The sequence below is a fragment of the Mirounga leonina genome, unplaced genomic scaffold (assembly GCF_011800145.1).
Source record: "Mirounga leonina isolate KUSES-001 unplaced genomic scaffold, KU_Mleo_1.0 Mir_174, whole genome shotgun sequence".
In the NCBI taxonomy this organism is placed as follows: domain Eukaryota; kingdom Metazoa; phylum Chordata; class Mammalia; order Carnivora; family Phocidae; genus Mirounga; species Mirounga leonina.
Window position 1 is genome coordinate 43,159,341 of NW_023270451.1, and position 27,890 is coordinate 43,187,230.

General features: G+C 44.5%; 2 protein-coding genes across 8 annotated transcripts in view; one reads left to right on the top strand and one right to left on the bottom strand.

The window, feature by feature from the left end:
- Positions 1-9,743, top strand: part of TAX1BP1 (Tax1 binding protein 1) — an 85,009-nt gene extending 75,266 nt beyond the window's left edge. For both annotated transcript variants that reach the window (XM_035020804.1, XM_035020805.1), the window contains exons 17-18: positions 7,825-7,907; positions 8,663-9,743. In XM_035020804.1, coding sequence (XP_034876695.1) covers positions 7,825-7,907; positions 8,663-8,864 — 285 coding nt within the window. In that variant the 3' untranslated portion in view covers positions 8,865-9,743. The remainder of the gene's footprint in view (positions 1-7,824; positions 7,908-8,662) is intronic.
- Positions 9,744-10,455: 712 nt separating this feature from the next.
- JAZF1 (JAZF zinc finger 1) overlaps positions 10,456-27,890 on the bottom strand; it is a 325,686-nt gene continuing 308,251 nt past the window's right edge. For all 6 annotated transcript variants that reach the window (XM_035020806.1, XM_035020809.1, XM_035020810.1 and 3 more), the window contains 2 exons: positions 20,901-21,070; positions 10,456-12,786 (listed from right to left, as the gene is read on the bottom strand). In XM_035020806.1, the coding sequence (XP_034876697.1) occupies positions 12,610-12,786; positions 20,901-21,070 (347 nt within the window). In that variant the 3' untranslated portion in view covers positions 10,456-12,609. The remainder of the gene's footprint in view (positions 12,787-20,900; positions 21,071-27,890) is intronic.

Genomic DNA, 27,890 nt, shown 5'->3' on the forward strand with positions numbered 1-27,890 from the left:
AGGTGCCCCTAGTCTTTGTTTTAAAGTCTATTTTGTCTAATATAAATATTGCTACCCCACCTTTCGTTTTTATATCCATTTGCATGATAAATGTTTCTCCATCCCTTCACTTTCAATCTGCAGGTGTCTTTAGGTCAAAAGTGAGTCTCTTGTAGACAGCATATAGATGGGTCTTGTTTTTTAATCCACTCTGTCACCCCATGTCTTTTGATTGGAATGTTTAGTCCACTTACATTCAAATTAATGATAGATATGTATCTGTTGCCATTTTGTTATTTGTTTTGTGGTGGTTCTTGTAGTTTTTTTTCTCTGATCCTTTCTTCCCTTGCTCTCTTTAATGAGCCACCCAGGCGCTCCGATAAGCTTGTTCTTACTGCTTTTATGTTTTCTACTTTTCATATTGCACTTACGGTCTTTCTTTTCCATTCAGAGTCCCCTTTAATAGTTCTTGTATGGCTGGTTTAGTGTCATGAACTCCTTTAGTTTTTGTTTGTCTGGAAACAGTCTCCTATTCTGAAAGCCTTGCTGGATAGAATTCTTGGCTGCAGATATTTCTCTTTCAGCACTTGGAATATATCATGCCACTCCCATCTGGCCTTAAAAGTTTCTGCTGAAAAATCCACTAACAGCCTTCTGGGGTTTCCCTGGTATGTAACTGTCTCCTTTTGCTGCTTTAAAAATTTTTTCTTGGGGCGCCTAGGTGGCTCAGTTGTTAAGCGTCTGCCTTTGGCTCAGGTAATGATCCCAGGGTCCTGGGATTGAGCCCCGCATCAGGCTCCCTACTCCGCGGGAAGCCTGCTTCTCCCTCTCCCACTCCCCCTGCTTGTGTTCCCTTTCTTGCTGTCTCTCTGTCAAATAAATAAATAAAATCTTAAAAAAAAAATTATTTTTTCCTTTAAAATGGCATAAAGTAGTGATAATTATTATGTGTCTTGGTCTGGACCCCTTTGGTTGATTTTGTTGGGAGCTCTGCCTTCTGGATCTGGGTATATGTTCCTTCCCCAGGTTAGAGAAGTTTTCAGCTATTATTTCTTCAGATAAATTTTTTGCCCCCTTTTCTCGTTTCTTTTTCTGGGATCCTTATAATGTGAGTGTTATTAATGCTTGATGGAGTCATGTGTCCCTAAGTCTGTTCTCATTTTGTGTAATTTTCTTTTCCACTTGCTCAGCTTGATTATTTTCCATTACTCAGTTTTCTGAGTACCTCTGCTTCCCTCACCCTATTTACTCTATCACATGTATTTTTTTTTTTTTAAGATTTTATTTATTTGACAGAGCACAAGCAGAGGGAGCGGCAGGCAGAGGGTGAGGGAGAAGCAGGCTCCCCGCCGAGCAGGGAGCCTGATGTGGGCCTCGATCCCAGGACCCTGGGATCATGACCTGAGCTGCAGGCAGACGCTTAACCAACTGAGCCACCCAGGCATCCCTATCATATGTATTTTTAATTTCATGATTGTGTTCTTCATCTCTGATGGATTCTTTTTTTTTTTTCTCTCTGTGTTAAGAGTCTTACTGATGTTTTCTACTCTTTTCTGAGGTCCAGTGAGTATCTTGATCATTACTTTAGATTCTCTATCAGGCATATTACTTCGTCCTGCTTCACTTAGGTCCCCTCTTGTGATTTTTGTCCTCTTCTTTCATTTGGGACATATTCCTCTATTTCCTAACTCTGTTTCTTTGTGTTAGAAAAGTCAGTTCTGTCTTTTGTTCTGAAAGTAGTGGGCTCTTTAACAAGTTGGTGCTGGTCCTCATCCACAGCGGGTGAGCAGCCACCGCTAGGCCAGGGCTGGCCGTGGCTGCTCCCCAAAGTGCAGGCAGGCAGGGGTGCAAATTGTGTGTGCTGGTCCTCTTCCACAGAGGAGATGTAGCTGGTCTGGAGACTGGGCCGGCTGGGGCTGAAGTGCAAAGCGTATCTGGGTGGGGGTGGTGCAGTTTTAACAGTATGTGTGTGTCCTCCACTGGAGCTTGGGTGAGACCATGTTGGCAAGGTTTGCACAGGTTGTCTTAGGGAGGGGACCCACAGCCCTGGAACTCAGGCAGGCCTGGCTGGAGGGGATGGGGCATGGTGTAAGCAAGTTAGGGAGTGCTGATGCCCTGCCGGTTTCCGCAGGTGGCCATGTGATTATGCTGGGGGTGGGGGTTGGTGGGAGTGAGAAATGGCACCTGCTAGAGCCTCTGTTCCTAGCGAAGTTCCTTAGTGAACTCTGAGATTAGTAACTAACTCTCCCTCCTATATGCCCCAAGCACTTTTCAGGCTGCTGCTTCAAGTTGATCTCTGTGGGATGTTTGCTGTGCTGTCTCATTAAGGACAGGGGCTCAGTTTCCTATTGCCCTCTGGGCTTTCTCAGATTGAGCCTGCTGATTTTTAAAGTCCCAGAGGATTTAAGTCCCCGCTGGTTTTAAGAACTCATGAAATTTGGCCCACCTAATATTCAGAGCCAAATGCTATGGGGATTCATCTTCTCCTTGTAGGCTCCTGGTGTTGATAGTTGTTCTTATACGTCTCTGCCCCTGTGGCTCCCTCTCGCAGCCAGACCTGCAGGGTTTAGCTCCCCACCTCATCTCTGCTCTCCTACCTTCTTCTATGTGGCCTTTCTCACCATTTTGTTTTGGAGTTTGTTCTGCCAGTCTTCAGGTTGTTTTTTGGGTTATTTGCCCTGACATGTTATTAGCCTGGGGTGAAGTGAACATAGGGTCCTCCTATCATCATCTTTGGAAGTCTGCTTTCTCTTTTTTGAATATCTTTATATAGTTAGAGTTTAATGACACTCCTTCAGTGACATGCTCTATTGCTTAGAAATGGATGTTTGGCAGAACTTAAACAGTAACATCTCATAAAAAGAAAAATGTTGACTAATATAATAATACAAAGTTTTCAGGGATAAATATTCTATAGTTTTCTGTAAAAGTTCAACAGTCACTGTTATTCTCTTTTCTCTTAGCGCATTAACTTTGGCCTTAGTAAATGTTTTGTAAGCTATTGAACTAAAGTAATTTTATCAACTTGGTAAGGTTTACTAAGTGGTGGACCTTTCTTCCTTGACATTATTAACTCCTGAATGATACCTAATATTCCCATTAATAATTCTTAAGCAAAGGCAGAATTAAAGCACAGTCTGATATATGCTGATTATATAGTCCTGTTGTCTAGATCCTAATGATTGAAGTGGTGTAACTTAGTCATTAGCTCCTGAGTGTATATTGCTAGTTTGATCATGATTGCATTTTTAATTTTTATTTATTTATTTATTTATTTATTTTTAAAAAGATTTTATTTATTTATTTTGACAGAGAGACAGCGAGAGAGGGAACACAAGCAGGGGGAGAGGGAGAAGCAGGCTTCTCGCAGAGCAGGGAGCCCAATGTGGGGCTCGATCCCAGGATCCTGGGATCATGACCTGAGCCGAAGGCAGATGCTTAAGAACTGAGCCACCCAGGCACCCCATGATTGCATTTTTTAATAGTTACAGAATACGTGTAACAAAAAATTTACCATCTTAACCATTTTTGTAGTGCTGAGTACATTTACATTGTTGTGCAACCAGTCTCCAGAATTCTTCTTCTCAACTCTTTCCAGCCTGTGGCAAACATCATTCTACTTTGTGTCTATAGATTTGACTACTGTTGGTCCCTCATATAAGTAGAATCCTATAGGATTTATTTTTTTTATGACTGGCTTTTTTCACTTAGTATAATGTCCTCAAGATTTATCCATTTTTGTAATGTCAGAATTTCTTTTTTTAAGGCTAAATAATATTCCATTGTATATAGCACATTTTGTTCATTCACCCATTAATAAGACATTTGAGTTTCCACTTTTTGGCTGTTGTGACTAATGCTGTTATGACCATAGGTGTACAAGTATATCTGAGTTCCTGCTTTAAATTCTTTTGCACATATATCCGGAAATGAATTGCTGTATCATATAGTAATTATATTTTTACAATCACGAGTGTATTTTGAATTTAGTATGATTAACTCTAGTATGATTTTAGTGACCTTAATTTAGTATGAAAACCTTATTTTGAAGATTTTATTTGAGAGCGAGCAAGAGAGTGTGCACGGGGAAGGGGGGGGGAGGGCAGAGGCAGAGGAAGAGAGAGAGAATCTGGAGCAGACTCTCTGCTAAGCTCAGAGTCCGTCCGACATGGGGCTTAATCCCACGACCCTGAGATCACGACCTGAGCCGAAATCAAGTTGGGTTGTTTAACCAACTGAGCCACCCAGGTGCCCCTGAAAGCCTTATTTTGAATTTAGTATGATTAACCTTATGAATTTCTTTTATTGTCCAAGAGATTAACCCATCTTAATGCTATTCCAGATGTTTAAGTTGGTTATATACTTTGAGAAGAAAACAGTAATTCTTTTTTAAAAAATATTTTCTTGGTTACTTTTTAAGTTTATTTTTTAGTAATCTCTACACCCCATTGTGGGGCTTGAGCTCATAATACCTGAGATCAAGAGTTGCATGCTCTTTTCGGTTGAACAAGCCAGGTGCCCCAAGAATTTTTATAGACTAGATTTTGAGTTGGGCATCTCATAAGAAGTTTTTGAGTTTCATATAGAGCTTCAGTATATTACTATAGATTGTTTCCTTTGTTTTGTAGTAGAAATAGTATTGTGCTGATGGTTCTCAAAGTAGATGAACAATGTAAGGTGGTTTAGATCTTTGTGGAGGTTAAAATGCTGTTAATGTTTTCTTAAGATATAATTATTTGGGATTGTTCATAAATATATTTCAGTTTGGTATTATTTTGGCAGTTTAGCTAACAGACTAGGTACTAGTACTTTAAAACCTATTCAAAAATATTTTTGCATTGACTGTTTCCAGTACTAAAATGTAATTATTTTAGCAGTTTGGGGCAGAACTCTTTCTCAGATAGAATACATGATTCTCTGCCTTCTTAAAGAATACCTAATACAGCCTTGATTGTTCTAGTTTATTAATTTAAAAATGAACATTAAACAGTGTCTTCATGTTTTGTTAGTGAAGCTGTGTGATCCAGTGCTGAAATATTACTGATGTTTTGAGTTCTTGTCCGCTTTTCTTTTTTACTAGTAGCCATTTTTTGTTGCTGACAGTGGGCCTGCCCGTGTAACCTTACTTCCAGTCTAATTTGTTATATTTAATCCAGTATGATTTTGGAAATTAATCAAGCTTGATGAGTAAAATAGAATAAATGTATTCATGAGTGAAAATTTGGTCATTTCGCGTGTCAGGATCACCAGACTTTATATGAATTGGCTACTCAGAGAACTTACGACACACTTTCTGGTTTTGAACTGAGTAGGTGATTTCTTATTTCATGAGCACTTATGTCTCATTATAACATCTAGAATTCTGTTGAGTCCCTCTCCCCTTTTATTAGGTAATAGGTGGTAGAAGGTACGAATTAATGGGGTTATCATTACCAAATTATATATGGCTTAGAAAGTGTAAAGGTAAAGAAAAAAAATTGCTTCCCCTGCGCCACCCCCCCCATGGTTAACTGTCAGATAGGTTGGTTTAAGTCTAGCACTTGAGCAGCAAACTCTATTGTTAGCTGATTCATGAAAGCAGTAAATTGGTGTAGGCTATATTTTTGGACCTTGGAAAGTGGCGTTTTATTACAAGTATACGTCATCAAGAATTTTGATAGTTAAACATCAAGACCTCCCCTTTCTTTTCCATTATTCTCTTCGATAGCATTTCAAAATTTTAAAGTTCGCCTCTTTTTTCAAAGATAAATGGGGAAATTGTATTCATTGTCATTATTTTATATATAGTTCTTTAAGGAAATCATTGTTTCAAGTATTGCTGCTGGAAGGCCCAGATCTGGCAGCTAGCACTACCGTGACACACAATCAAAAATTTATTGTCATACATACTAGGTTTAGCTGATTCAGCTATATCATCTTACGTCTTTGTACCTCCAGATTTAAAACCTGTCTGAATTTTAGTTACTTGTAGGCTTAATTCTTAAAGTATATAAAGTCTTCTATTCCCCAATTTCTCAATCCTTCATTAGGCTAGTTTTATTTATCTTGTTTTTGTGCAGCAAGCAGTTCCCTCGACTTGTGACCACCATGGGTTTGAAAGGCATGTACAGACTTGTGATCAGAATGTTTTAAATTTTGACTGCTTTTTATTGTTAGTAATACAGTTTAGCAGTTAAAGAAAAAATCACCTCAAATAGGCCACGATGGAGACCACAAGGTATCCCGTCCGTGTACCTTCTACCACACTTTTTTTTTCTTTTTCCTTTTTTAAAGATTTTATTTATTTGACAGAGAGACAGCTCGAGAGGGAATAAAAGCAGGGTGAGTGGAAGAGGGAGAGAGAAACAGGGAGGGAGCCCAGACACGGGTCTCGATCCCATGACTCTGAGATCATGACCTGAGCCGGAGGCAGATGCTTTACAACTGAGCTACCCAGGCGCCCCTCTACCACACTTTTCTGACCAAGAGCTACTTTGAGTTTGGTGTTACCAGGGTCAGAGTCAGTCTTCAGCTTATCAATAAAAACAATTGTAACCTCTTTTAATCTTACTAAAGATTTTTTTTTTTTTTTTAAAGATTTTTTATTTATTTATTTGAGAGAGAGAATGAGAGAGAGAGAGAGGGTCAGAGGCAGAAGCAGGCTCCCTGCCGAGCAGGGAGCCCGATGCGGGACTCGATCCCGGGACTCCAGGATCATGACCTGAGCCGAAGGCAGTCGCTCAACCGACTGAGCCACCCAGGCGCCCTAATCTTACTAAAGATTAAAAGTTTTTTCTGTTTTGTATCTATTTCGCAGTTTGCAAAACTGTAAGAATGAAGGAAACCGGGATTATTTTAATGTTATCACACTGAAAAATACGTACATACTGGGTTATTTAGCAGGGAATCATATATAAGCAAAAATATTTTTTCATGTGATCAATATAAAATAAAAAAGAGCCCCTTACCCTTTCTTGGACCTTTCAGGAAGGGATAATCATCAAAATAATAACCAAGTATCCTCCCCTGCCTACCCCCCAACAAGATAAGTCAGTTTGTCTTTGTTTCCTTCAAATTTCACACCACATACATTTTCTTCGTACCTCTTACCATGACAGACTTGACTACTTAGCCCATTAATAGCAGCTCCGGAACGAGCATAACTACCCAGCAATGTAAGGACGTTCATCAGTGCCTGCTGTACCTATTTACAGACTGTTCATAACATGAGAGCGGCTAACAGAGCTGCTCAGGAAGAGAGCAAATGGGCATTTGGGAGATGTGACTGCTTTTGATGTGAAGTGAGAGGCTCTGTACTTGGTTGTTGATAGAGAGCATACAGATCTCTAAAAAGCAACTACAGCAGGGCAGGTGCCTGGGTGGCTCAGTGGGTTAAATTCCTGGCTCTTGATCTTAGCCCAGGTCTTGATTTCAAGGTCGTGAGTCAAGCCCCACGTTGGACTCCACACTGGATGTGGAGTCTATTAACAACAACAACAAAGACCACAGGGATGTGTCGACATAGAAATCCAAACCAATGTTTTCTTTCAGATTTATAGATTTTTAGGAATCTTACTTGACCGTCTGTTAGATATTTACAACAGGGTTTGTCATTCACACATTCACACATACAGGTGTGCTGTATTCTCTGTTCCACTAAGCACTGCTTTTTATTTCAAGAAGGTAAGACTTAGTTCATAGTGAAATGCTCTGTAAAAACTGACTTTTAAATCTTTATGTGAAAATGTGGTAACAGAAGTAGGATTTTAGAAAGGGTAATCTTAATTCCTTTATACTATGCTTGAATTAAGGAATTTACATTCAGTTTCACTTTGCTCAAAAGTTGCAAAATTATTTTTTGCCTAGGAAGAGGAGAATGTGCCCACTGCTCCTGACGCTCCAAGTCAGCACTTACGTGGGCATGGAGCAGGCTTTTGCTTTGATTCCAGGTAATTTTTCTTTTTCCTGTGTAGAATTTGGGTTATGTAGATGAGTGGTTCTCAAAGTATGGTCCCTGGAAACTTGTTAGAAATGCACATGATCAGGCTGTACCAGATCTCCTGAACCTGAAACTCTTGGTGTGGGTCCCAGCAATACGTGTGTGTTTTTTTTAAAGATTTTAAGAGAGCATGAGCAGGGGGGAGGGGCAGAGGGAGAGGGAGAAGCAGACTCCCTGCTAAGCAGGGAGCCTTGGGGGCTCTATCCCAGGACCCTGAGATCATGACCTGAGCTAAAGGCCACCCAGGCATCCCAGCAATATGTGTTTTAACATGCCTTCCAGTGATTCTGATGCATGTAATACTTTGAGAACCAGTGCTAATAAATACTCGTAAGGTTTGAATGAATATACTGTTGGGAAATTATAAGTTCTATTAATCTTTATAGTTTTACAGAAGGCATTTTCTGTTAATTAAAAATTGAGAAATTCTTGTTAATAAGCTTCATTTTACATAATATGCTTGATTTTAACAAAAATGTTTTCGTCAAATTGTGAAACTCAATTTAGAGGCTTTATCAGTGGTTTACACAATTGTCAGTAGCAAGTATTTTAGAAGCAGAAAGAGATTTCTGAAGTAACTGAAAATTTTCAAGGTAAGTCATTTAGGGTGGATATTAGCTTGACTAGATAAATATAACATTGTCATATCCTGAAGATTATTGCTATTAGAAATACATAATTCTTTCATTTTCCTATTTCTTTAAGCTTTGATGTTCACAAGAAGTGTCCCCTCTGTGAATTAATGTTCCCTCCCAACTATGATCAGAGCAAATTTGAAGAACATGTTGAAAGTCACTGGAAGGTGTGCCCAATGTGCAGCGAGCAATTCCCTCCTGACTATGACCAGCAGGGCTTTGAAAGGCATGTGCAGACCCATTTTGATCAGAATGTTTTAAATTTTGACTAGTTACTTTTTATTCTGAGTTAGTAACACAGTTCAGCAATTTAAAAAAAAAAAAAAATCACTTCAAAATAGACCACTATGGAGACCACAAGGTATCATTTCCGTGCACCCTCTACCACACTTTTTTGAACAAGCGCTACTTTTGAGTTTGTGTTACCAGGGTCAGAGTCTGTCTTTAGCTTAGCTTATCAGTAAATAAAATTGTAACCCCTGTTAATCTTACCAGCTTAAGAAAAGTTCTTATGTTTGTATCTTTATTTATTCCCCAGTTTGCAAAACTATATGAATAAAGGCAATGGATTAATGTTACCACAATGAAAATATATGTAGTGTGTCATTTAGCATATTTACAAGTTTCTGTTGACCTTGTTGATTGAGCATGACTACTAAATATTATGTAATAAAAGTAATATATCATTATAGTCTTGCAAAGTAATTCTTTGAATACAGAAACTTCCATAATTTAGCTCATGAAAGGATGGTGTTTCAACCTTTAGAAATGGAACTGCATGTAGAATGAGTTCACATGCTTGCAGTAGAGCAAGTACATTTTATATTTGAAATGTTTGCTTTAGGAATAGAAGGCATATTTTGCTAATTTTATGACTAAAACATTTTAGAATGACCTGAACGATTATTTTTAAGCCATCTTGAAGTTGTGTTTCTGTCTAATGGGAGAATGGAACACGATAGGTTAGTGCAGTTGTTTGATATTAAATGATCTACTGAACAGTGGTGGTTGTGGCATAAAATCACAGAAAATGTATCCACATCTTTTTCACATTTTCTTGATTAAAAATGTGATGTTATAAACGCAAATCAATATGTTCATTATGTCTCTTGTATTCTTATTAAAGAGGACACATTTTTGGAGATGTGTAATTTCATTGTCGAATTTATTTGCGATAGCTTTTCATTAAGTCTAAACTTTTTTTCCCTTGGTCTGGGCCTTTAAACAAATTTCTGAACGGTATCTCAAAATATGAATGTTAATAAGAATTTACTGACGTCGATTTTGCTTCTTTTGTAGTTATCACAATATTTGTCTTAAAAGCAAATTAGCTAGGATATTAACCTGATATTCAGTGTGGTGGCATTTCAGTGTGCTGTGTGTGTGAACTGCATACACATCATGTCGCTTGCGTTTGTTTTTTTTTTTTAAAGATTTTATTTATTTATTTGAGAGAGAGAGAGAGAGCACATGAGAGGGGGGAGGGTCAGAGGGAGAAGCAGACCCCCCGCCGAGCAGGGAGCCCGATGCGGGACTTGATCCCGGGACTCCAGGATCATGACCTGAGCTGAAGGCAATTGCTTAACCAACTGAGCCACCCAGGTGCCCCGCTTGTGTTTGTTTCTGAAAGCAGAATTTGTATTGCTGGAATCCTTTAAAAATAATTTCGAGTGTAGAGCAAAACAAGACATGGCAGGCTGGAAGGCAGTACTGAAGACTCCACGTCTTCCCTCCCTTGGAGATGCAGGTAAAATATGGTCAGTGGTAGCATTTTCGTGTTGCATCATTTAATTATGGAGCATGCCAATCTTAAAAGTATCCTTCCAATACTGGAGTGGTAATGGACACTAATAAAGAGCCATGTTTATTTTGGGTCAGAGGCAGTTTATTTTAAATGTGATTTCATTTACATTTATAAGCAGCTTTTCTTGACAGCAATTTTGATTAAGTTGCCTTCACTTCTAAAACAAACCTCTGTTGCTTTCAAACTTAATGTGCTCTGTCCCCAACAAAACATACGAAAATATAATTTAAAGCACAGTTTTCACAGACACAGTACAATACATTCACTATACACGGTATAACAAAATATTCCCATCCTTACCTGTTTAGTAATACTGTCACAATGAATAAGCAAATAGAAATTGAATTTGTTTTATAGTTGAAAGAAATTTAACATGCACAATGACTATTTTATGACTTTAGCTGTTGAACTACTGATCCAGCCTACAGTTTCTTGCGCTAGAAGGAGCGAAGCTAAATAATAATTGCTGGCCTAAAAAATTTTGGTCAATTGTAGGTAGATATGAAATAACCAAGTAGGGCCTTCTTATGCACCAACTAGTTGCTTCTCATGTCTGATCACCCTTTTAAATAACACTGTATATTCAGGACCAAGACCACTCTTCATAGATCTGAGGAAATTTTTAGAGGGCAGTGTCTTTATAAATACTTTAAAATCCCTCATTATGAGGGATTCACAACTTAAGAATATAGAAGCTTACCCGTCTGGCCAGCAGAACTGTCATCCTTTCGAACTGTCTGAAAAATTGAGGGACACCTGCTTCCCAGCTGTAAGACTTTCATGAAATGGGAACATGGGAAGAAAGTTATAAGCAGTTTGAGCTTGCTTTTCACCAGTTTTGTGGGCAGTTAGTTAGCCATCATCTCAGAGCAATTTTTATTGCATAATGAGGCAGTTGGTAAACTCTTGCATGTTTAAGGAATAGCACTTGGGAGAAAAGAACACTCAAGGCATGATGGTATTGTTGGTGAGAAAAACTTCAGGAATGGTCCAGACGTAGGTCACTCTCTTTGACCACCTGCTGCAAGAAGCACTTAATTGTCAATAAGGCTCAATTTCGTATTTCAGCAAAATGTTTTATAAAGCTAAACAGATATTTCCAATGGGAATACAGACCTCTACAATGTGATGGAAAAAGTGCCTTTAAAAAAAAAGTCTAAAAACACAATGAGCATGAAGAGGCAGTAAGGGGTCTTAAGAAAAATGTTCTCTTTGAAACGTGCTTGGAATTTTCATTATTTGCAACCCACAGTTTTGTTAGGGCAGTGGTTGCGAGAATTGGCAACACATAAAACATTAAATCTGTTGGCAATAGAGAACTACAAAGTGCTTTAAAACTTCACCTAAAGATGAAGCTAGAACTAAATTTCACACACACAAAATTTGCACTTAAGTATTTCAAAGTGTTTTCTAACAGATTTTAGGGAAAAGTATTATTTCACTAAACTGGTATCTTGGTCCAGAAATATCAACAGGCATAAACCAAATCCCTTGCACCCAGCAGGCACTCAATGAATGTGTGTTAATGAGTGAACTGAAGAGACTATTCTGTACAAAAATGCCATTTATAACACTAAAATGATTGGTAAGTCAGATGGCAAGATTTTCAGCTTAAGGGGCAAAAGGATTTGCAAGATAATATAAAACACAGAAAGCACACCTTTTATGTATGTTATTTAAATATGAAAATATTTTTAGCATATTATGTTAAACATTCTTATTTATATTTCCATTACCTAAAGTCTTTCTACTCACAACTAACTATATTATGTAAGGCATGGTAACCAGTTTGATAATGAAGGTATTATTTTGGTTTTGAACATAGTGAGTTGATGTGTTGAAAAACTTCAATCACATTACAATCTTGGGGAAAAAAAATCTCAGTGCCAGCCCCTCCCCCCCATTGATATCACTGCAATACAACTAAATAATATGCAACATGCCCTCAATTTTATTTTGGGGGAAATGTGCTGAAGAACCTAGAGCTTTTTTTTAGCACCTTATATCAAAGTAATGAAAATGGGTATGATGATTACATGTGCAAATGTACAAAATCAACTACAAAGATACATCATTCCAAAATTACAGAAAAAATTTAAAGCATGCATTTAATTCTTTAAAGGGTTGCTGAATGCTTCCCCTGAAAAAAGGTGGCTGTTTTCAAAATCAGCAACTGCTGGTGAGGATTTCTTGGCACAGTTACGACCAGCATGTTATTGCTGCATCTTCCTGATAATCTCAGCCGACACCGGGGGATGGAAATTGATTGTATGGTGCCGCAGGCCCTGAGCTGTCTTGTAACTCTTACCACAACGACATTTGAATGGTTTGCGGACACGAATCTGTGTTCTGTGACCATTCTTAGCGTGGTACTTTATGCCATTCACATTCTGTGGAGAAGACAAAAAGATCACCTATTAGATGCAATCGAAGTGTCAGACGGGGGAAAACCTTGGTGTGGGTCTGGATTACAACTGGACATCTCCTGGATGGCAGGAGTGTACCTAGTAGGCTTTGCAAGAACTCCATTTCAAGCAGTCGAATGTAATTGTGGGCTGTGCAGACTGGGTCGCAAACTATGCCCTTACTCTGAAAATGAAAGTACTGGCTTCCTCAAATTCTACACAGAATATATATTTAAGACTGTATAAGGAGGCACTTTCCTCTGCCTAGAACTTTGCTTCCCCTGTGGATTTTTCTACTTGGAAGAGTGTTAACAACAAACAATTATATAACATATCCTTAGGGTGGCCAAAAAACTGTCTTTTTAAAGAAAAAACACAGGCAATAGAATTGAAGACATCTATAAATCCTTAATATAGAAACATAGCTCATGTTTCGCTTCCAGACAGCTGTGGGAAGAACCTATCTTACGTGCCCAAATCATGCCCTAGCATAGTTGTGTTAAATAAGCACCTATGGGTAGACTGGGTCTTACGTTTATGTACTGCATTTCAAACATACAATAAACTTTAAAAACTTAGGTTATGGAAGTCTCAGCAACATAAGAGTTCCAAACTTCAAAGTGGTGTACAAATCCCAAGTGAAACAAAATATCAAAATGCTGTCTGGTTTTCTACTAACTGGTTTTGCTGTAAGACTCCATGCCTAGAATCACTCCTACAGACTTACTTTACTATTGTTCATCCCAATTAAATGCTGAGAAAATAGGTATTGAGTAACTGATGGAAGATTAAAGAATAAATGGCAGAGGTGGTGTTAGGGCATGGGTCTCAATTCTCAAGTCAGCTATTGCCAGATTTGGGAATAAGGGAAGAGAAAAGAAAGGGCTTGAGACAAAGTTGTTGAGAATTGATTACCGGGAAGAGTAGGCTGTTTCCTAAAGTATTCTATGAATTTAATCCCAATGAGCCTAGTCCTAAGCCCACCTGAAGGATTCCAACACAGTGGTCTTGAACTTTATTCGTAAGATGCCCGTACTGAGCTCCCACATATAGGGATGGACAGCTGTTGTTTCATGAGCTAGATCTAGCACACTGCCTGGCCCACAGTAGATGCTCAACGAGCATTTGTGAGTGAATTTGTTAGAACGTGGTTCACTGTTCTGGAGTAAGTTGGGAATTGCCATTAAAATGTGTTGAGTGGTTATTACTATTTACATTTCCCTTTTAGAGATTCATAATGCACATTAATACTTTTTAAAAGTCCTTTGGTAGAGAATCCCACTTGACTTAGTTGAACCCACGGGTGCCAAACGGCAACTCCAGTTGGCTGTGTTCAGAGTCGGACTGACGGTTGTCCACCAAGTCAAAGCACAAGGACAAATACCCTCTGCCCTGAACTTGGCTCTCGGCCTTCTTCACCTTTGTTTCTGTCCATTCATCAGTCCCTCCCTGCAGGGTGAGGACCCCTCACTGTTGTTCTAGAGGCATTCTGGGGATAACGTGCTGTGGTGGGCTATCGGGAGAGCAGGGACAGTGGCAGAATCAGACCCATTAAGATGATGGGTAGATAACCCCTGCCAGCCTCCTGCTGTTCCAGCCATCCCAACGGAAGCTGAGGGATTTGAGTAAAAGCCAACTTCTGTGTCGAGCCTGAGCTGACCTCTTACTGCAACTGCATGAGGCACCCACGCAAGAACCACCTAGCTGGTGCCCGGCAACCCACAGAACCATGACAGATAATAACAGTTTTAGAAAAGCACCATCGGCTTTCTAAGTAACAATATAGTAGGAAGTCTCTTGGATCACAAAAACTAGAAATTTGCATTTGTCTGCTTGCTAATAGCCCATTTATTAGCGCAACAGATATTCACTGAGCACCTAGTAGGGTCCTTTTCTGTAGATGAAAGGTGACTCAAACATTTCATGTCCTTGATTTCACAGGGAACTTGTTGCACGATGGGTCAATAAATATCCAGCTACCCCTGTGTCCCAGTACCACGGACATTCGTCAGAAAATAGGGGGAACCCAAAATAAAAACATTTGACCAACAAGCTTAAATACTCCATCCAGGCCTGATTTTTTATAATTAGGTGATGGGAAGTTTGAAACCAGAAATTGCTAAAGCCACAAGAAGCCAGTCCAACATGACCAGATCCAGTGTTTGCCAGAAGGACAAGCCCAAGGTTGAGGTGATTTCAGCAGGTTCTGTGGTCTGTTCCCAGCTTGACTGTAAACACCGTATTGTGTGTCTGGCCATGAGACTGTGAGGAAAACACAGCTAACTCCATACATTTGCTTTATTACTCTGGAAAAATCAGTAAGCCAATTGCACATGTGGAAACACGTGGCATTTCCAGGGTTGGCTAAAGAACCTAAAAAACCCACGTTAACTCTGTTGCTGTGATTTACAATGTTCACGAGTGTCAGTGGGACAGCCTTATCACAAATGTTAGTACAAGCTCCAATGCGATTCACCGTCTGCCCCATCTGTTCATTCACATATAGCAATGGGAACTTTCTAACACTTGGGATTTAAAAAGATTCACTGACATTTATAATTACAGAGATCCTGAAAGAAGTTTGGTCTTTCAGAAATACGAACAAAAATGGGGCGCCTGGGTGGCTCAGTTGGTTAAGCAACTGCCTTAGGCTCGGGTCATGATCCCAGGGTCCTGGGATCGAGTCCCGCATCGGGCTCCCTGCTCGGCAGGGAGTCTGCTTCTCCCTCTCCCACCCCCCCTGCTTGTGTTCCCTCTCTCGCTGTGTCTCTCTCTGTCAAATAAATAAAATATAAAATAAAAAAAAAAAAAAAATACGAACAAAAATAAATAATGGCACGCAACTTGAAAACCAAATGCTTCAGGGGCGCCCGGGTGGCTCAGTTGGTTGAGCGACTGCCTTCGGCTCAGGTCATGATCCTGGAGTCCCGGGATCGAGTCCCACATCGGGCTCCCTGCTCAGCGGGGAGTCTGCTTCTCCCTCTGACCCTCCTCCCTCTCGTGCTCTCTGTCTCTCATTCTCTCTCGCAAATAAATAAATAAAATCTTTAAAAAAAAAAAAAGAAAACCAAATTCTTCAATCCTCTGGTTTCTGAAAAGAGAAAGGGAACTAACTTCGAAAGGGCAAGGGAGAAAAAGGAAGGGGGGGAAGGAAGGGCAGTAACAAGAGCTGCTCATGCTGAGTATTTGATGTCTCGTTTCTTAACCAGGACTCATGTTTTAGAGAAACAGACACTCCGAGACGGTGAGTGAGCAGGGGAATGATAGACCTGAGACCTGGGATAGGAACCCAGGCATGCCTGATTGCAGAACCCACATTTCCCCCAGAATTCCATGTACCTGAAGTGCTAGGTACTCAGTAATTAGTACAACCAGTTGGTGGTCTTTGAAAAATCTTAAAAGTTGGGAAGGATTGGGACAGGTCACTCCATCTGGAGAAAGTGGTCTATGAATTACAGTGGTCTGACACGGGGCTACCATGTGGAGGAAAGGGCTGGGCAGGAGGTCCAAGGGAGGGCCTGACGGGGGGGGCCAGGCAAGGAGGGCATCCGTTCATTTCCATGCCAGGTTCTACCATCAGGAACTACCTGCCCTAATGAGGGAGCTGAACCAGTCAATGGACAACAAACCGTTCAGAGGCGCCTCTCAAAATGCCACTCCAGATCAAATCATGAAACAAAGTCTGGGCGCCAAGCTGGGCGTTCTACATAAGGGGATGGTCTACATAAAGGAGAGGATGGAGTCACAGGGCTTTGATGAGGAAGGAAAAAGAAGAGACCGAAGCTGGGGTGGGTGCGGGTGGTAATGTCAGCATGGCAAGTAAAGCCTCTTGCAGCAGCGTGGTGACATCAGGCAGCCCACGAGCTGAGAAAGCGAGTCGCTCCGGACCGGACTCAACATGCGGGATGAGTCAGGCGGGAATCCCATTTTTTTTTAACTCGCTCTATTAAAGCAATCTGTGTCCAGGGTAGGCAACTGCCGAAATTTAGAAAATACAAAGGGACATAAAGAACAGGTATAATCACTAACATCTTTCAGTATTTTCCCCTGAGAGAAAACGAGATTGGATTCATCATTACATATTTTTTTGAAAGGATTTTGTTGGCAGGATTTTATTACATTTCCCTATTGTTAGAAATTTAGTATTTCTTTTTTTTTTTTTTTAAAGATTTTATTTATTTATTCATGAGAGATAGAGAGAGAGAGGCAGAGGCAGAGGGAGAAGCAGGCTCCCCTCTGAGGAAGGAGCCCGATGCGGGACTCGATCCCAGGTCCCTGGGATCATGACCTGAGCTGAAGGCAGACGCTTAACCGACTGAGCCACCCAGGCGTCCCAGAAATTTAGTATTTCCCAAATTTGTGCTGACTGTAAGTAATGTGATGAATACCTTGTATATCAAGTTTTGCATCCCTGGTGATGTGCCTGGGATACATTTCTTAGACAATTATGGAGCTAAGGAATACAGATACTTTTTAAAAGTTCTGATTATTTACTGCCAAGTTGCAACCCAGAAAGGTGGTCAGGTATGCCCCCCGCAGGGCTTCTGATGGGACCCTTAGGAGAGGCAAGGAGGTTTCGATCCACTGAGCGGGGAGAATGGCTGAAGTGCCCTTCTCAGAAAACCTTCAGCAACACACCTGCCTGGCTGTGTATCTAGACAGCAGAGGCCAAGCTTCCTTCATGGTGCTGAAACCATAGCGTTCCCCAGGTAGCGCAGGGACCCTTTCAGAGAAACTTCCCAGGGGACAGCTTGTTCTGCTTTCTAGTTCTTTTTTTTTTAAAGATTTTATTTATTTATTTGACAGAGAGACACAGCGAGAGAGGGAACACAAGCAGGGGGAGTGGGAGAGGGAGAAGCAGGCTTCCCACTGAGCAGGGAGCCTGATGTGGGGCTCGATGTGGGGCTCGATCCCAGGACCCTGGGATCATGACCTGAGCCGAAGGCAGACGCTTAACGACTGAGCCACCCAGGCGCCCCTGCTTTCTAGTTCTTGAAAGTAGCAAAATGCCTTTAATTCTAATAACTCTAATATTAAAAACTATCAAAGGAAGCACTTCAACCCATCTTTTGAAGCCATTCGCACTTATAAGCTGGGGAGTCCTCTCTCTCTCGTCTGAAGTCTGAAAAAAAAAAGTGCCTCGCACCAAGGTGGGCGGGATCAGATGTTCACCCTGGAACGTGTCTGAGACAAATCCAACAGAATGAATCATCCAATTGCTTTGGGGTTCTGGTGGTCAGCTGGGGGGGGCCCACACTGTCCTCTTCCCCATGCATTTTGCCTCTGTTCCTTTATCTTCAGAGTATCTACTTGCCCAAGACCTGTGCCTGGTGCTGAGGAGGGGTCTATGAGCTAAACGGACCCTTGGGGTGATAAGGCAGTAAGTGCTCTCTAGTGATATCAACGGAGCATGTAGAAAGGTCAGGGGATAGAACTTCATTCTATGAGTGGGGACTCAGTCTGGGAAACTGGTGAGGGCTTTCCAGAGCAGGTGGCATTTGAGCTGTGCCTTGAGAAATGAGGGGCATTCAAATGAGATGTACTGATGGAAGAGGGGAAGGGGGCATCCTAGGCAACGGGATTAATATGGGAAACAACATGGAGACTCAGCTGTCCTGCTGGGCCCCTCTCCTGCCCTGCTCAGTAGGAAGTCTGGAAAGTTAGATACCTCATCTTTTGCTTCTGCAAATGCCAAGAAATGGTGAGAAGAGCTGATCTGGAGTCCGTGCCCAAGAGGCTAAGTGGTTAGAGACTCTCTGCCAACAGCGGGCAAGGAATGAGACAAGTCTGAAGTGAGCCCTGGGGATAAACAACATGGCGGCACTTCTGGATTCCGCCTGACCCCACAGCACACCAGCTCATTAGACCCTCCTCAAACCAACACCCAGTCCAGCAATCCTGCAGTCAATAAGATGCAGTAACTACACGAGAGAACACCACTGCCCTGTGCCCAGTAACTTCCCAGCAGAAAGGTCACACTAGGGAACATGACCACGCTCCTCAAGCAGACGGTTAGGAGGAGTGGTTACATGTTTGTCCTTGTCCCATGTATCATGACCGGGCATTCTGGCCCAGAAAAGGAAACTCACACTTCCCTCATGGAAATCGGGACCACTACTTGCCGCCCATGTCATTTGTCAGTTGGTGGTGCTGAAGCAGGCAGCCTCCGCAGCCCAGGCCTCACTCAATTTTCTTTTGGCCTTCGGGGCAGAAAGAGCACTCAAGTCCCCATCAACCCAGATGTAGACAACTGCAGGAGAAATTGCTGGAAACCCAGGAAAAAGAATGGCAAAAGACTAATGACAAGCAAACAAGTGACCGGGGCGGGGGGGAAAAAGGTTGTGAGGAAGGAATGAAGCTGGTGGGAAGGTGGGAGTGCCTTTTGCTCTTCAGCCAGAATAAAGGCTGTGGCTTCCCCCCCACCTCAACCCCCCTTTTTTGGGCCAGCCTCAGTCTGGCTCATATCTGCTCCCTCTCTGAACACAGTGGATGTGCATGACATCCCTTAAACAGCGTCTGGATGCTTGAGAGAAGGCAGCCAGCGGCCCAGCCCCGAGGAACGGCTCTGTGAAGCCGTGGGGAGAGACGTGGCATCTGGAGAGCAGGTAGGAATCGAGAACAGAACCCTCTCGGTCTAGCTTTCTCCACTTTGAAACAAACAAACAAACAAAAAAAGAAGGAAAACACTCTGCAGTGCCGGGGCTACCTTCTGGAAAAACGAGCCTGTCTGGCAATCCCTTTGCTTTCTGGCCTCTTGAGGTAACCACCTGGTGGGCTTTCCCCCTCTCCGCCTTCCACGCCTTCCACAAGTCGGACACAGAAAACCGACGTGCGCCACTCTGAGTCCCGAGGGGATCCTCCCGCCCCCGCCCAGGCACCTTCGTTTTAAACAGAGCATACCCGGCCTTCCCATGAGAACATTGTCGCCTATTTTCTACAGGCAAAGCCTCGGCCACTTTTAGATCAGCAGCCGGTACAAAAAATACTGAAATAGGGGTTGTTTTGTTTTGTTTGGTGTTCAGGGACACGTTTCAGAGCCGTATGAGAAGTGCTTATGCTATTGCCCATCTTTTAAGCCTTTTTAAAAAAGTCAGTCTGCTGAGCTCTGGGTAAATTAGCATATCGTCAAATGTACCACACACAGGTTCCTGATTTTTAGATTTCCATCTCCCAGCTGGATTTTAAACAACTGCAAACGCCTCAGGAGAAAGTGTGCAAATTTGCTTTTTTAAGGTGCCCTGTGGACCAACCCTTGAATGTTGTGTTTTTTCCCTTTGAGTTTTCTTTTTTTTTTTTTTAAAGATTTTTTATTTATTGAGAGAGAGAGAATGAGACACAGAGAGCACGAGAGGGAAGAGGGTCAGAGGGAGAAGCAGACCCCCCGCCGAGCAGGGAGCCCGATGCGGGACTCGATCCCGGGACTCCAGGATCATGCCCCGAGCCGAAGGCAGTCGCCCAACCAACTGAGCCACCCAGGCGCCCTCCCTTTGAGTTTTCTTAATAGAAAATTTAGTGTCCCTGGCCGCGTGTGACACCCAGTCAGGTTCTCAGAGACATGGGTTCTGTGTCCTCTGTCACCGACAGAGCGCTGAAGTGGGCGGTTTGGTGAGAAAAATATCAAAGCCCCCTTTTCTCCTGATCTTTCATGCCGGTGGTGGGGTCACGGGGAAGGGAGCACGAACTTCCTGGGCTGAAAGCTAAAAACCCTCCGTCTACCACCTTTAAGACTTCAAAGTCGTCCTCCGTGAGCCACCTGCATAAGCCGACTGCTGGGGAAGGTGTGTGGCATAAACAGGCGACACGCTTGGTATTCTGATAGGACAGGAGTTTGAAGAATGTCAAAAACACGATCCTCCTACCAAACAAACCCTTCTTTTGACCTATAGCTTCCAGCTGGATCAGCAAAAGGGACAACCCCACCAAACACCCAGAACCCAGGGGCCTGCCTGTCCCTAGGCCCACGTCTCCGTGAGGACCAGGCACCGTCGGCCCAGGGGAGGGAGGCTCTCTCCAGAAGTGAGGAGCTGCTCCCCGACGGGGGCCTGCCGGTTCCCATGCAGTTAATGCGGTTATGCCGAGGGAGGTGGTCCTGCTTTTACCTTGTATCTCTTTTTACATCCAGGAACCGGGCAGGCAAAAGGCTTCTCCTCCCCTCCGTTCATGCACATGGAGCTGAGGATGGCTTCAGAGCTTATGGCGCTCTCCGTGGTCCAGGACTCATCGCTGTCCGACTCCTCGTAATCCACCTCCTCCTCGTCGTACTCGCTGCCTGCAGGGCCAGAGAAGGGCAAGGACAGTCAGCAGCCGTCCTGGCCTGTGCTTCCCTCCAGTCTGCTCCCCCGCCAGCCCCAGGATAGGAGGCATGGCAGTGACCAGATGGGCCTCCTGCCCCGGGGGAGAGCACTCCAGTGAGGGCAGAGACGTGCAGATTAAGGGTTTCCCAACCATTCATGGCCGGGAATTAGCTGAGCAAGAGCTTGAACCTGACTCTGTGGCAGGCCAGTCTGTGACGCGGAGGTGCTGGGGAGGCTGTGAGGCCCACACCGAGGACGACAGACACCCCTGCCCCAACACACACACACATGCTGTGGCTGACATTCCATGTTTCACGCTTACCGGCGTAGTAAATGCAGAAGTCTGTGGGACGGGATTACATTTTACACTTATTAGGTATCTACACTTCGGTGGAAATTAATTTCAAATCTTCTTCTTTAGAGCTTGAGCCAAGACGACCATGAGGAAATTTGGAACTAAAAGGGGGTGACCCCAAGCGAGGGAGCAGGTGGACAGAAACGCCTGAAGCTCTGAGCCAAACTCAAGGTCAGAATACAAGGTCCCAGCCCATGGAAGATCACGGGAGCCCAAACAATTCCTGACCACATCTGTCCCCAGGGAAGGACACCTGTCTCTCTGGCCACATACAGCATTCCCCGGGAGGGTGGGCTGTCCCATCCCAGCTCAGATGGGAGGAGGGAATTCACTTGTATTCCCAAGGTTAAGAGCTCTGCTCAGAATGGAGTTTAAAATCTCCTTCACGGACTTCTGTTCAGGACGGTGGGGATGGAGAAGCACTTCAACAAGCAGCCACTTTTTGCTCTTTTTTAATGAGGCCCAAAGCATTTTGAGCTTTTGCACAATGCAACCCTGAAGGACATAATTCTACAGATCATAAACAGTGTAAAATAATATGTTGACAAGTCTTAATGCATTTACAAGCCCCGTGGAATAAATAGGAATTATAGCACATTAATAAGAATTATATGGTAGCAATTACAGTTGTGAAATTCATCCCCCAGGTGTGAGGCTAAATGGCACCAGGGGCCTGCCTGGGTGCTCCGTGGTCTGTCTCTGCTACATCAATTATTTCAACACCAAATATTGGCATTTTTATTGGGTTTCATTTTAATAGGCATTAATAAGATTGTTTGAAGAGCCAACTGAGCCAGGCACAAGGACGCCGGCCTCTGAAGCGAACACTTAAAAAGGACCCAAGAAGGAAGGAAGGGACCTCAAGTTGACTGACTGCCTCTTGTGTTTCGGGCACATTCGATGCATTGTCTCACTGAATTGGCCAGTGGCCCTGTGAGGTGGGGGGGGCGGGGGGGAGCTGTCACTTCCCTGAACACAAGGAAACTGAGTCCAGAGAGGTTCAAGAGCTTAGGCATTTTCTATTGGCTCTTTGGGGACACTGCTTTCCCGTCTTGCTTCCCAGCTGCCAATGCCAGCAGCACCCCGAGGCTGGCCCTCGCAGCCTCCTTTGAGTTGCTAATTCTTCACCGTCTACCACTCAGATGGAATTCAGAGCAGTCTGTTTTGAAGCCTGTTTAGAAACTCTTGGGTGGTGCAGAAAAAAACAATTTGGCAAAAGGAGGTTTTGGAAATTAAATGTGGGTTTCAGTAACTCTGTCGTGTTCGGCTGTAGCCTCCCGAAAGAAGAGAAAGAAGAGACCCCGTTTGGAAGGGCTTGTATGAGACCATGCAGGGGTGTGCTTGGCCACGTTTCTAAGTCTGTGAGCAAATTTCGCGATCTGTTTTTAAGTAGGGCATTGTTTAGGACATTTTACTCTTAAACAAATGCTACATGCTGGTGTCCTTTAAATTGCTTGTTAGAAAACTATAAATGCTATTTCACAAAGCTCCTCCAGCCGGACTTCAGAAAGTAGAATGACTAATTTACCCATCTAATTGGGCTAATTTGTGAACCTGAATACCAGGAACCACGCAACATTTACACCTGGGGGGCGGGGGAGCCTCAGACCACGGGAGGGCTTAATGAAGCCCAGAAGATAGAACTTCAAAACTCCACTGGATCAAAAGGAGCCAGACCCTGAGGGCTTGAAGCTGTGGACACAGTCACCTGGAAACCATGCGGCATCCAGCCCCCAGTGGGGCAGGTAGGGGGCCGCCTGTGGGAGTGATCACCAGCGTGGGGACGCCGGGCAGAACATGGCACTTCCCCTGGCTAACTGGGCCACCCCCCTCCGGGCACTGATATGCTACAGGGTCCTCTGGGTGCTTTGTGAAACTAACCATCTCCCTGGGTGGGGGATCAAGAAGGACCTGTTTATACTTAATTGTCTTATAACAAAGAGCTGTGTGCAGACCTGGGTTCCTATCTTGGCTGGGCATGTCTGCTGAGTGACCAGCTCCTGTCATCCACTTTCCCTTCTATGAAATGGGCTTAAGGATTAGAATTCACGTCTAGAGAACATCTGGCACAGGAGGACCTGCCCACAGTAAGTGCTCAAAAAATGGAAAACAGCGTAACACCATTTTTATAATAACATTACATGTACATATTACATATATTTTTTAGAAAGGCCTCTTGTGAAACGAAACAAAAACTAACATAATTCTGAAAGATATGAGAATCTCCACTAGAAGAAATACAAGTGGGACTTCGTATCAAGACAGGTGCAGTGTGGCCCTACTCTGCCACTGACCAGCTGTGTGACCCCAGGCAAATGATGCCACCTCTCTGGTCTTTAGACTCCTCATCTGTGAAATGGTCCAATACTACTAACCAGCTCTTAAGATCGTGGTGAAGAATAACTGAGTTCCTATTTTTAAAGCAATATACTGAGAACAATGCCTGGCTGGGAAGCATTAAAGGAGTATCTGGTACATAAACGAGTAAAAGGTCACAAGAGCAGTTTCCTTTTTTCACCCACTGTTCCCTTGCTCTTGGGGGGACTCCTTTCTTCAAGCAGAAGAGTGTGTGGAGGGGCTCCACGGCTCCTCTTAACTGTACCCCCCACGCCAGCCTGTCATCACACAGAGCCGGGAGCAGGTGTGAGGCCAGGCCTGCCCCTCAGCCGCTGCCTTTCACTCCGCGGCCAGAGAGCCCGCTGCAGGTGGAGACAGGCCGCACTGTTCTCCAAATGCAACGGCAGCTGCGTGGTGCTCACATCTGCAAAACTGGCCCGGGGGGGCCTGCAGACAACATCTGCCGACAACCGTTCTTCGTCGGCTTTCAAACATCGTGGAGCTCTAGGAAGAGCTCAGCCGAAACTGAAGTTACGTCTGCAGTTACAAAAACATCTGGGCCAGTCCTCTCTCGGCTTCGCTTTATTCGTTTCTTCATGTCTTACCAAGGAGAACAGTAAACCCCAACCTGGACCGTTTGCCCTGTCTGCTTCATCTGCGAGTTTCAAGACTAACTTCAGAATACATGAAGTCCTGGTAGTTTCCAGACCTTTGCTAGAGAATGTTCCCGCCCACTGCGGGCAAAGCAGGATGGAGCAAGGCCGGTTCCCCCAGCAGTGGCCTCCCAACAATCTGATCCTACATCCCAGTATAAAACTGAGTATGAACGTGTTTATTGTAAATGGCATGTGTACACTAATATGTAACTGTACAAAACAGGCAAATAAAAGGATGAGGATAAAAGAATTTAATAAGTAAATGTATTAATAGTTCTAATGGGTATTTTATGAAGTGTAAAGGTCTCATGTCTCCTTTCGCTGTGCCCCCTGTGGGGCCCAATGCCCTCCAGGCCGGCTGGAGGGGTCCAATGGGACACATCACAGCCAGCGGCTTGAAATGAGGCTTCAGACTCCCCTAGGGGAGCAGGAGGTGACTCGCATTCATTCACACAGCAAACGCATCCAACACTGGCCACGGGCGGTGCGGGTCATCTCTGAGGCAGCATCTAACCGCTCTCCTATCAGCCTACAGAAGGAGCCGGGCCCCAAGCCAGCAGGCAGAGGGATGACAAGGAAACGAGACGAGTTTCTTGTTCTGAGCCGCCACCACCCAGAATCCATCAATGTTAATTTTCTGCATAATTTTCTAAACAGAAAAAAGTTTAAAAGTATTTCCTTGGTGTAAAAGAGGGGGTTAAAAAAAAAAAAGCAAAGCCAAACCAACAGCCTACCTATCGTTGTAACTGGGGCAGGGAATGGGGAGGAGAGGATTTTGGAGTGTGTGAGTCACAGGAGGAATCAGCCCCTCTGGGGCCCAGAGCAGGTAGGTGTCCTGCAAGGCCGCCCTCTCAGAAAGCTCTGCTGAGGAATGCTGGGCCGTGGAATCCGAATTCCGACACGAGAAGGGACTCCCGGGCCACCGAACCCCGCGTGCAGCTGGTCCATAGTGGTCATGCAGGGGGCCTCCCTTCTCAGGGCTCTCTGGCTCCCTGCCTCAGGACTCCAGGCAGGAAAAGGTCGCGCTCTTTAAACGTCTTCCTCCCTTCTTCTCCCCCCGCCCCCCCATCAAGGCAGCCCCAGATCCCGCAAGGGCCCCACTGAAAGGGACGCGGCGCTCAGTCACAGAACAGAAAAACACCTGCTATGTGCCTTCACCCCCTCCCCACACTTACCGTTTCGAAGGGCCCAGAGGAAGGCTTCCTCACAACTAAAGAGAATGCCTACAGACTTAATTACGAAAAAGAGATGAAAACTGCTGGCCGGTTTCGTGGCTTCCAGCAGTGGCCCCCGTGGGCTGGGCCGTGCCACCTGGGAAGCGGACGGCGCGGAGACATGGCCCCTGCATTCTGAAACACACATCGGTCGGCCTGATCAGATTTCTCTACTTGACAAACCCGCTGCTCTCTATTAGAAGAGAGACACCCTCCCAGATCTGCACCTCAACAGGGCCCGGAAACGGAGGAGACAAAGGACAGGCTGGGCTGCTGGGCCCACAGGTGGAGCTTGGCCCAAGCAGCCTCGTTGTTGAGACGGTCACTGTTTTTGCTGATGCGCCAGCTGCGAGGCTCCGTGGCCATGAGGGCTGTCCCAACACGAGCTCTCCCAAGCGGCCTGTTCGTTTCAGGGCACAAATGAGAAGGTTTTAGGAAGGTACTGATGACACAAGAACACTGCCTGCTTTTGCTTAGCCTCCTTCTAAGTCATTTGCTCCCCCAATTCTGACACTTCCTGTATACCCGAACCCCTGTGTTTACTTGTATTTCTTTTTAAGATTTTATTTATTTATTTATTTGAGAGACCGAGAGAGCATGAGCAGGGGTGGGGGGCAGAGACAGAGGGAGAAGCAGGCTTCCCGCGGAGCAGGGAGCCCGATGCGGGACTCGATCCCAGGACCCTGGGATCATGACCTGAGCCGAAGGCAGACGCTTAACGACTGAGCCACCCAGGCGCCCCTTGCTTGAATTTCTTAATGAGAACCGTAGCTAAGAAGGAGCAAGTTGTGTTTTACACGTGCTGTTCTGGACCCGGAAAGAGTTGGGAGCCGCCTCTGCCCTCCAGGGTGGGTGCTCCCCACCCCCCGACCGCGACCACCTTTGTTCCTGCTTCAACAGAGCGCAGAGCCAGGCTTCGGGGCTCCGGGAGATGAGGGGTGTGCTGAAGGCCGCCCGGCTAGACACAGGGACTTGGCTGCACTGGGACTTGGCGATTCGGTCCCAAAGCCTGTGCTCCTTGTCTTCACACTGAGTATTGGCCGTATGAGGGACACCAGGATGTGACCCTGGGAATCCAGAAGAGGAGGAAAAAGGGGCACATCGTGTGGGGTAACTCCCATGACTCGGGGGCCTGCGGGGAGCGCTGGGCTGTGTCTCGGACACGCAGTGGCGGGACCCGGCCCTCCTGGGGGGCCACGGTCCAGTCTTCCAAAGAAGAGCTACAGGAGCTGTTTTATCAGGCTCTTCTCCATCTTAGACATTATGAACTTTAAAATAACATACAGCAATGTCAGAGTTTCTGTAAGGAAACGTAACTTCACCGTGCACTGTCCCACACAGACACTGGCCGCCACTCCTGTCCCTCGGGCGGAGTTTTCCATCGTCCCCGTCCCCAGCTGCACTGTCCCCACGTGGGGCTGAGCTGGGCGGGACAGCAGCTCAGACACGCAGCCCCCAGAGCCCCTCTCGGCGGCTCCGCTCGGGAAATGAGCACAACCTGGCAGACAGGATTTCATGAGAAGACAATTACGTTCTGCAGGATTGCCAGAAAAAGCCTACTGGTTGTCAGCAAAGGAAGAAAAAGCCCGAGCTGGTCTCATGAATCACGTGAAAACACAAGGTGGTCGAGAGCCTCTGTACACACAGACTTGCAGAGTCGCCCCCCTGCACCCACATCACCGCCCGGGAGCCCTGCTGAGAGCCTCTGCCAAGCTCACTGTCACTCGCCCCAGGAGCCCCTTCAAATCCTGTCCACCTGCTCACCTGCCCTGTGTTCACCCCGTTACTCTGTGCACGTGGCCTGCTCTCCATTTCAGCCCCTCTAGTAGTCTCATTCCTTGTATCATAAACATAAAACACTGACATACAGATAGATAAAAATAAGTCAACCTTTTCCAGAAACCCAACACACCAGATTTCTCCTATAATGCAGATCATTAATATTCATGCAAAAGTGATAACTGCAGTGACAGCAAATTAAAAACTCTCCTGGGGTGTCAAATTCTGGCAAATACATTAGCTAAGAGTTGCCTCTCTGCCTTATAGATTTATCATTATAAATTAGCTTTAATTGGTACTGACCCACTTTATAGGAGCTGCAGCAGCAACAGTCGAAATGAATGGGCAACATTACGATTTTGATGGAAGACATGCTAATGGTTCCAGGGACCACGTGCCCAGCCTTGAAAATGCTTGACCTCCTTGCTCCTGGCCCCAGCTCGCTCCTGGAATG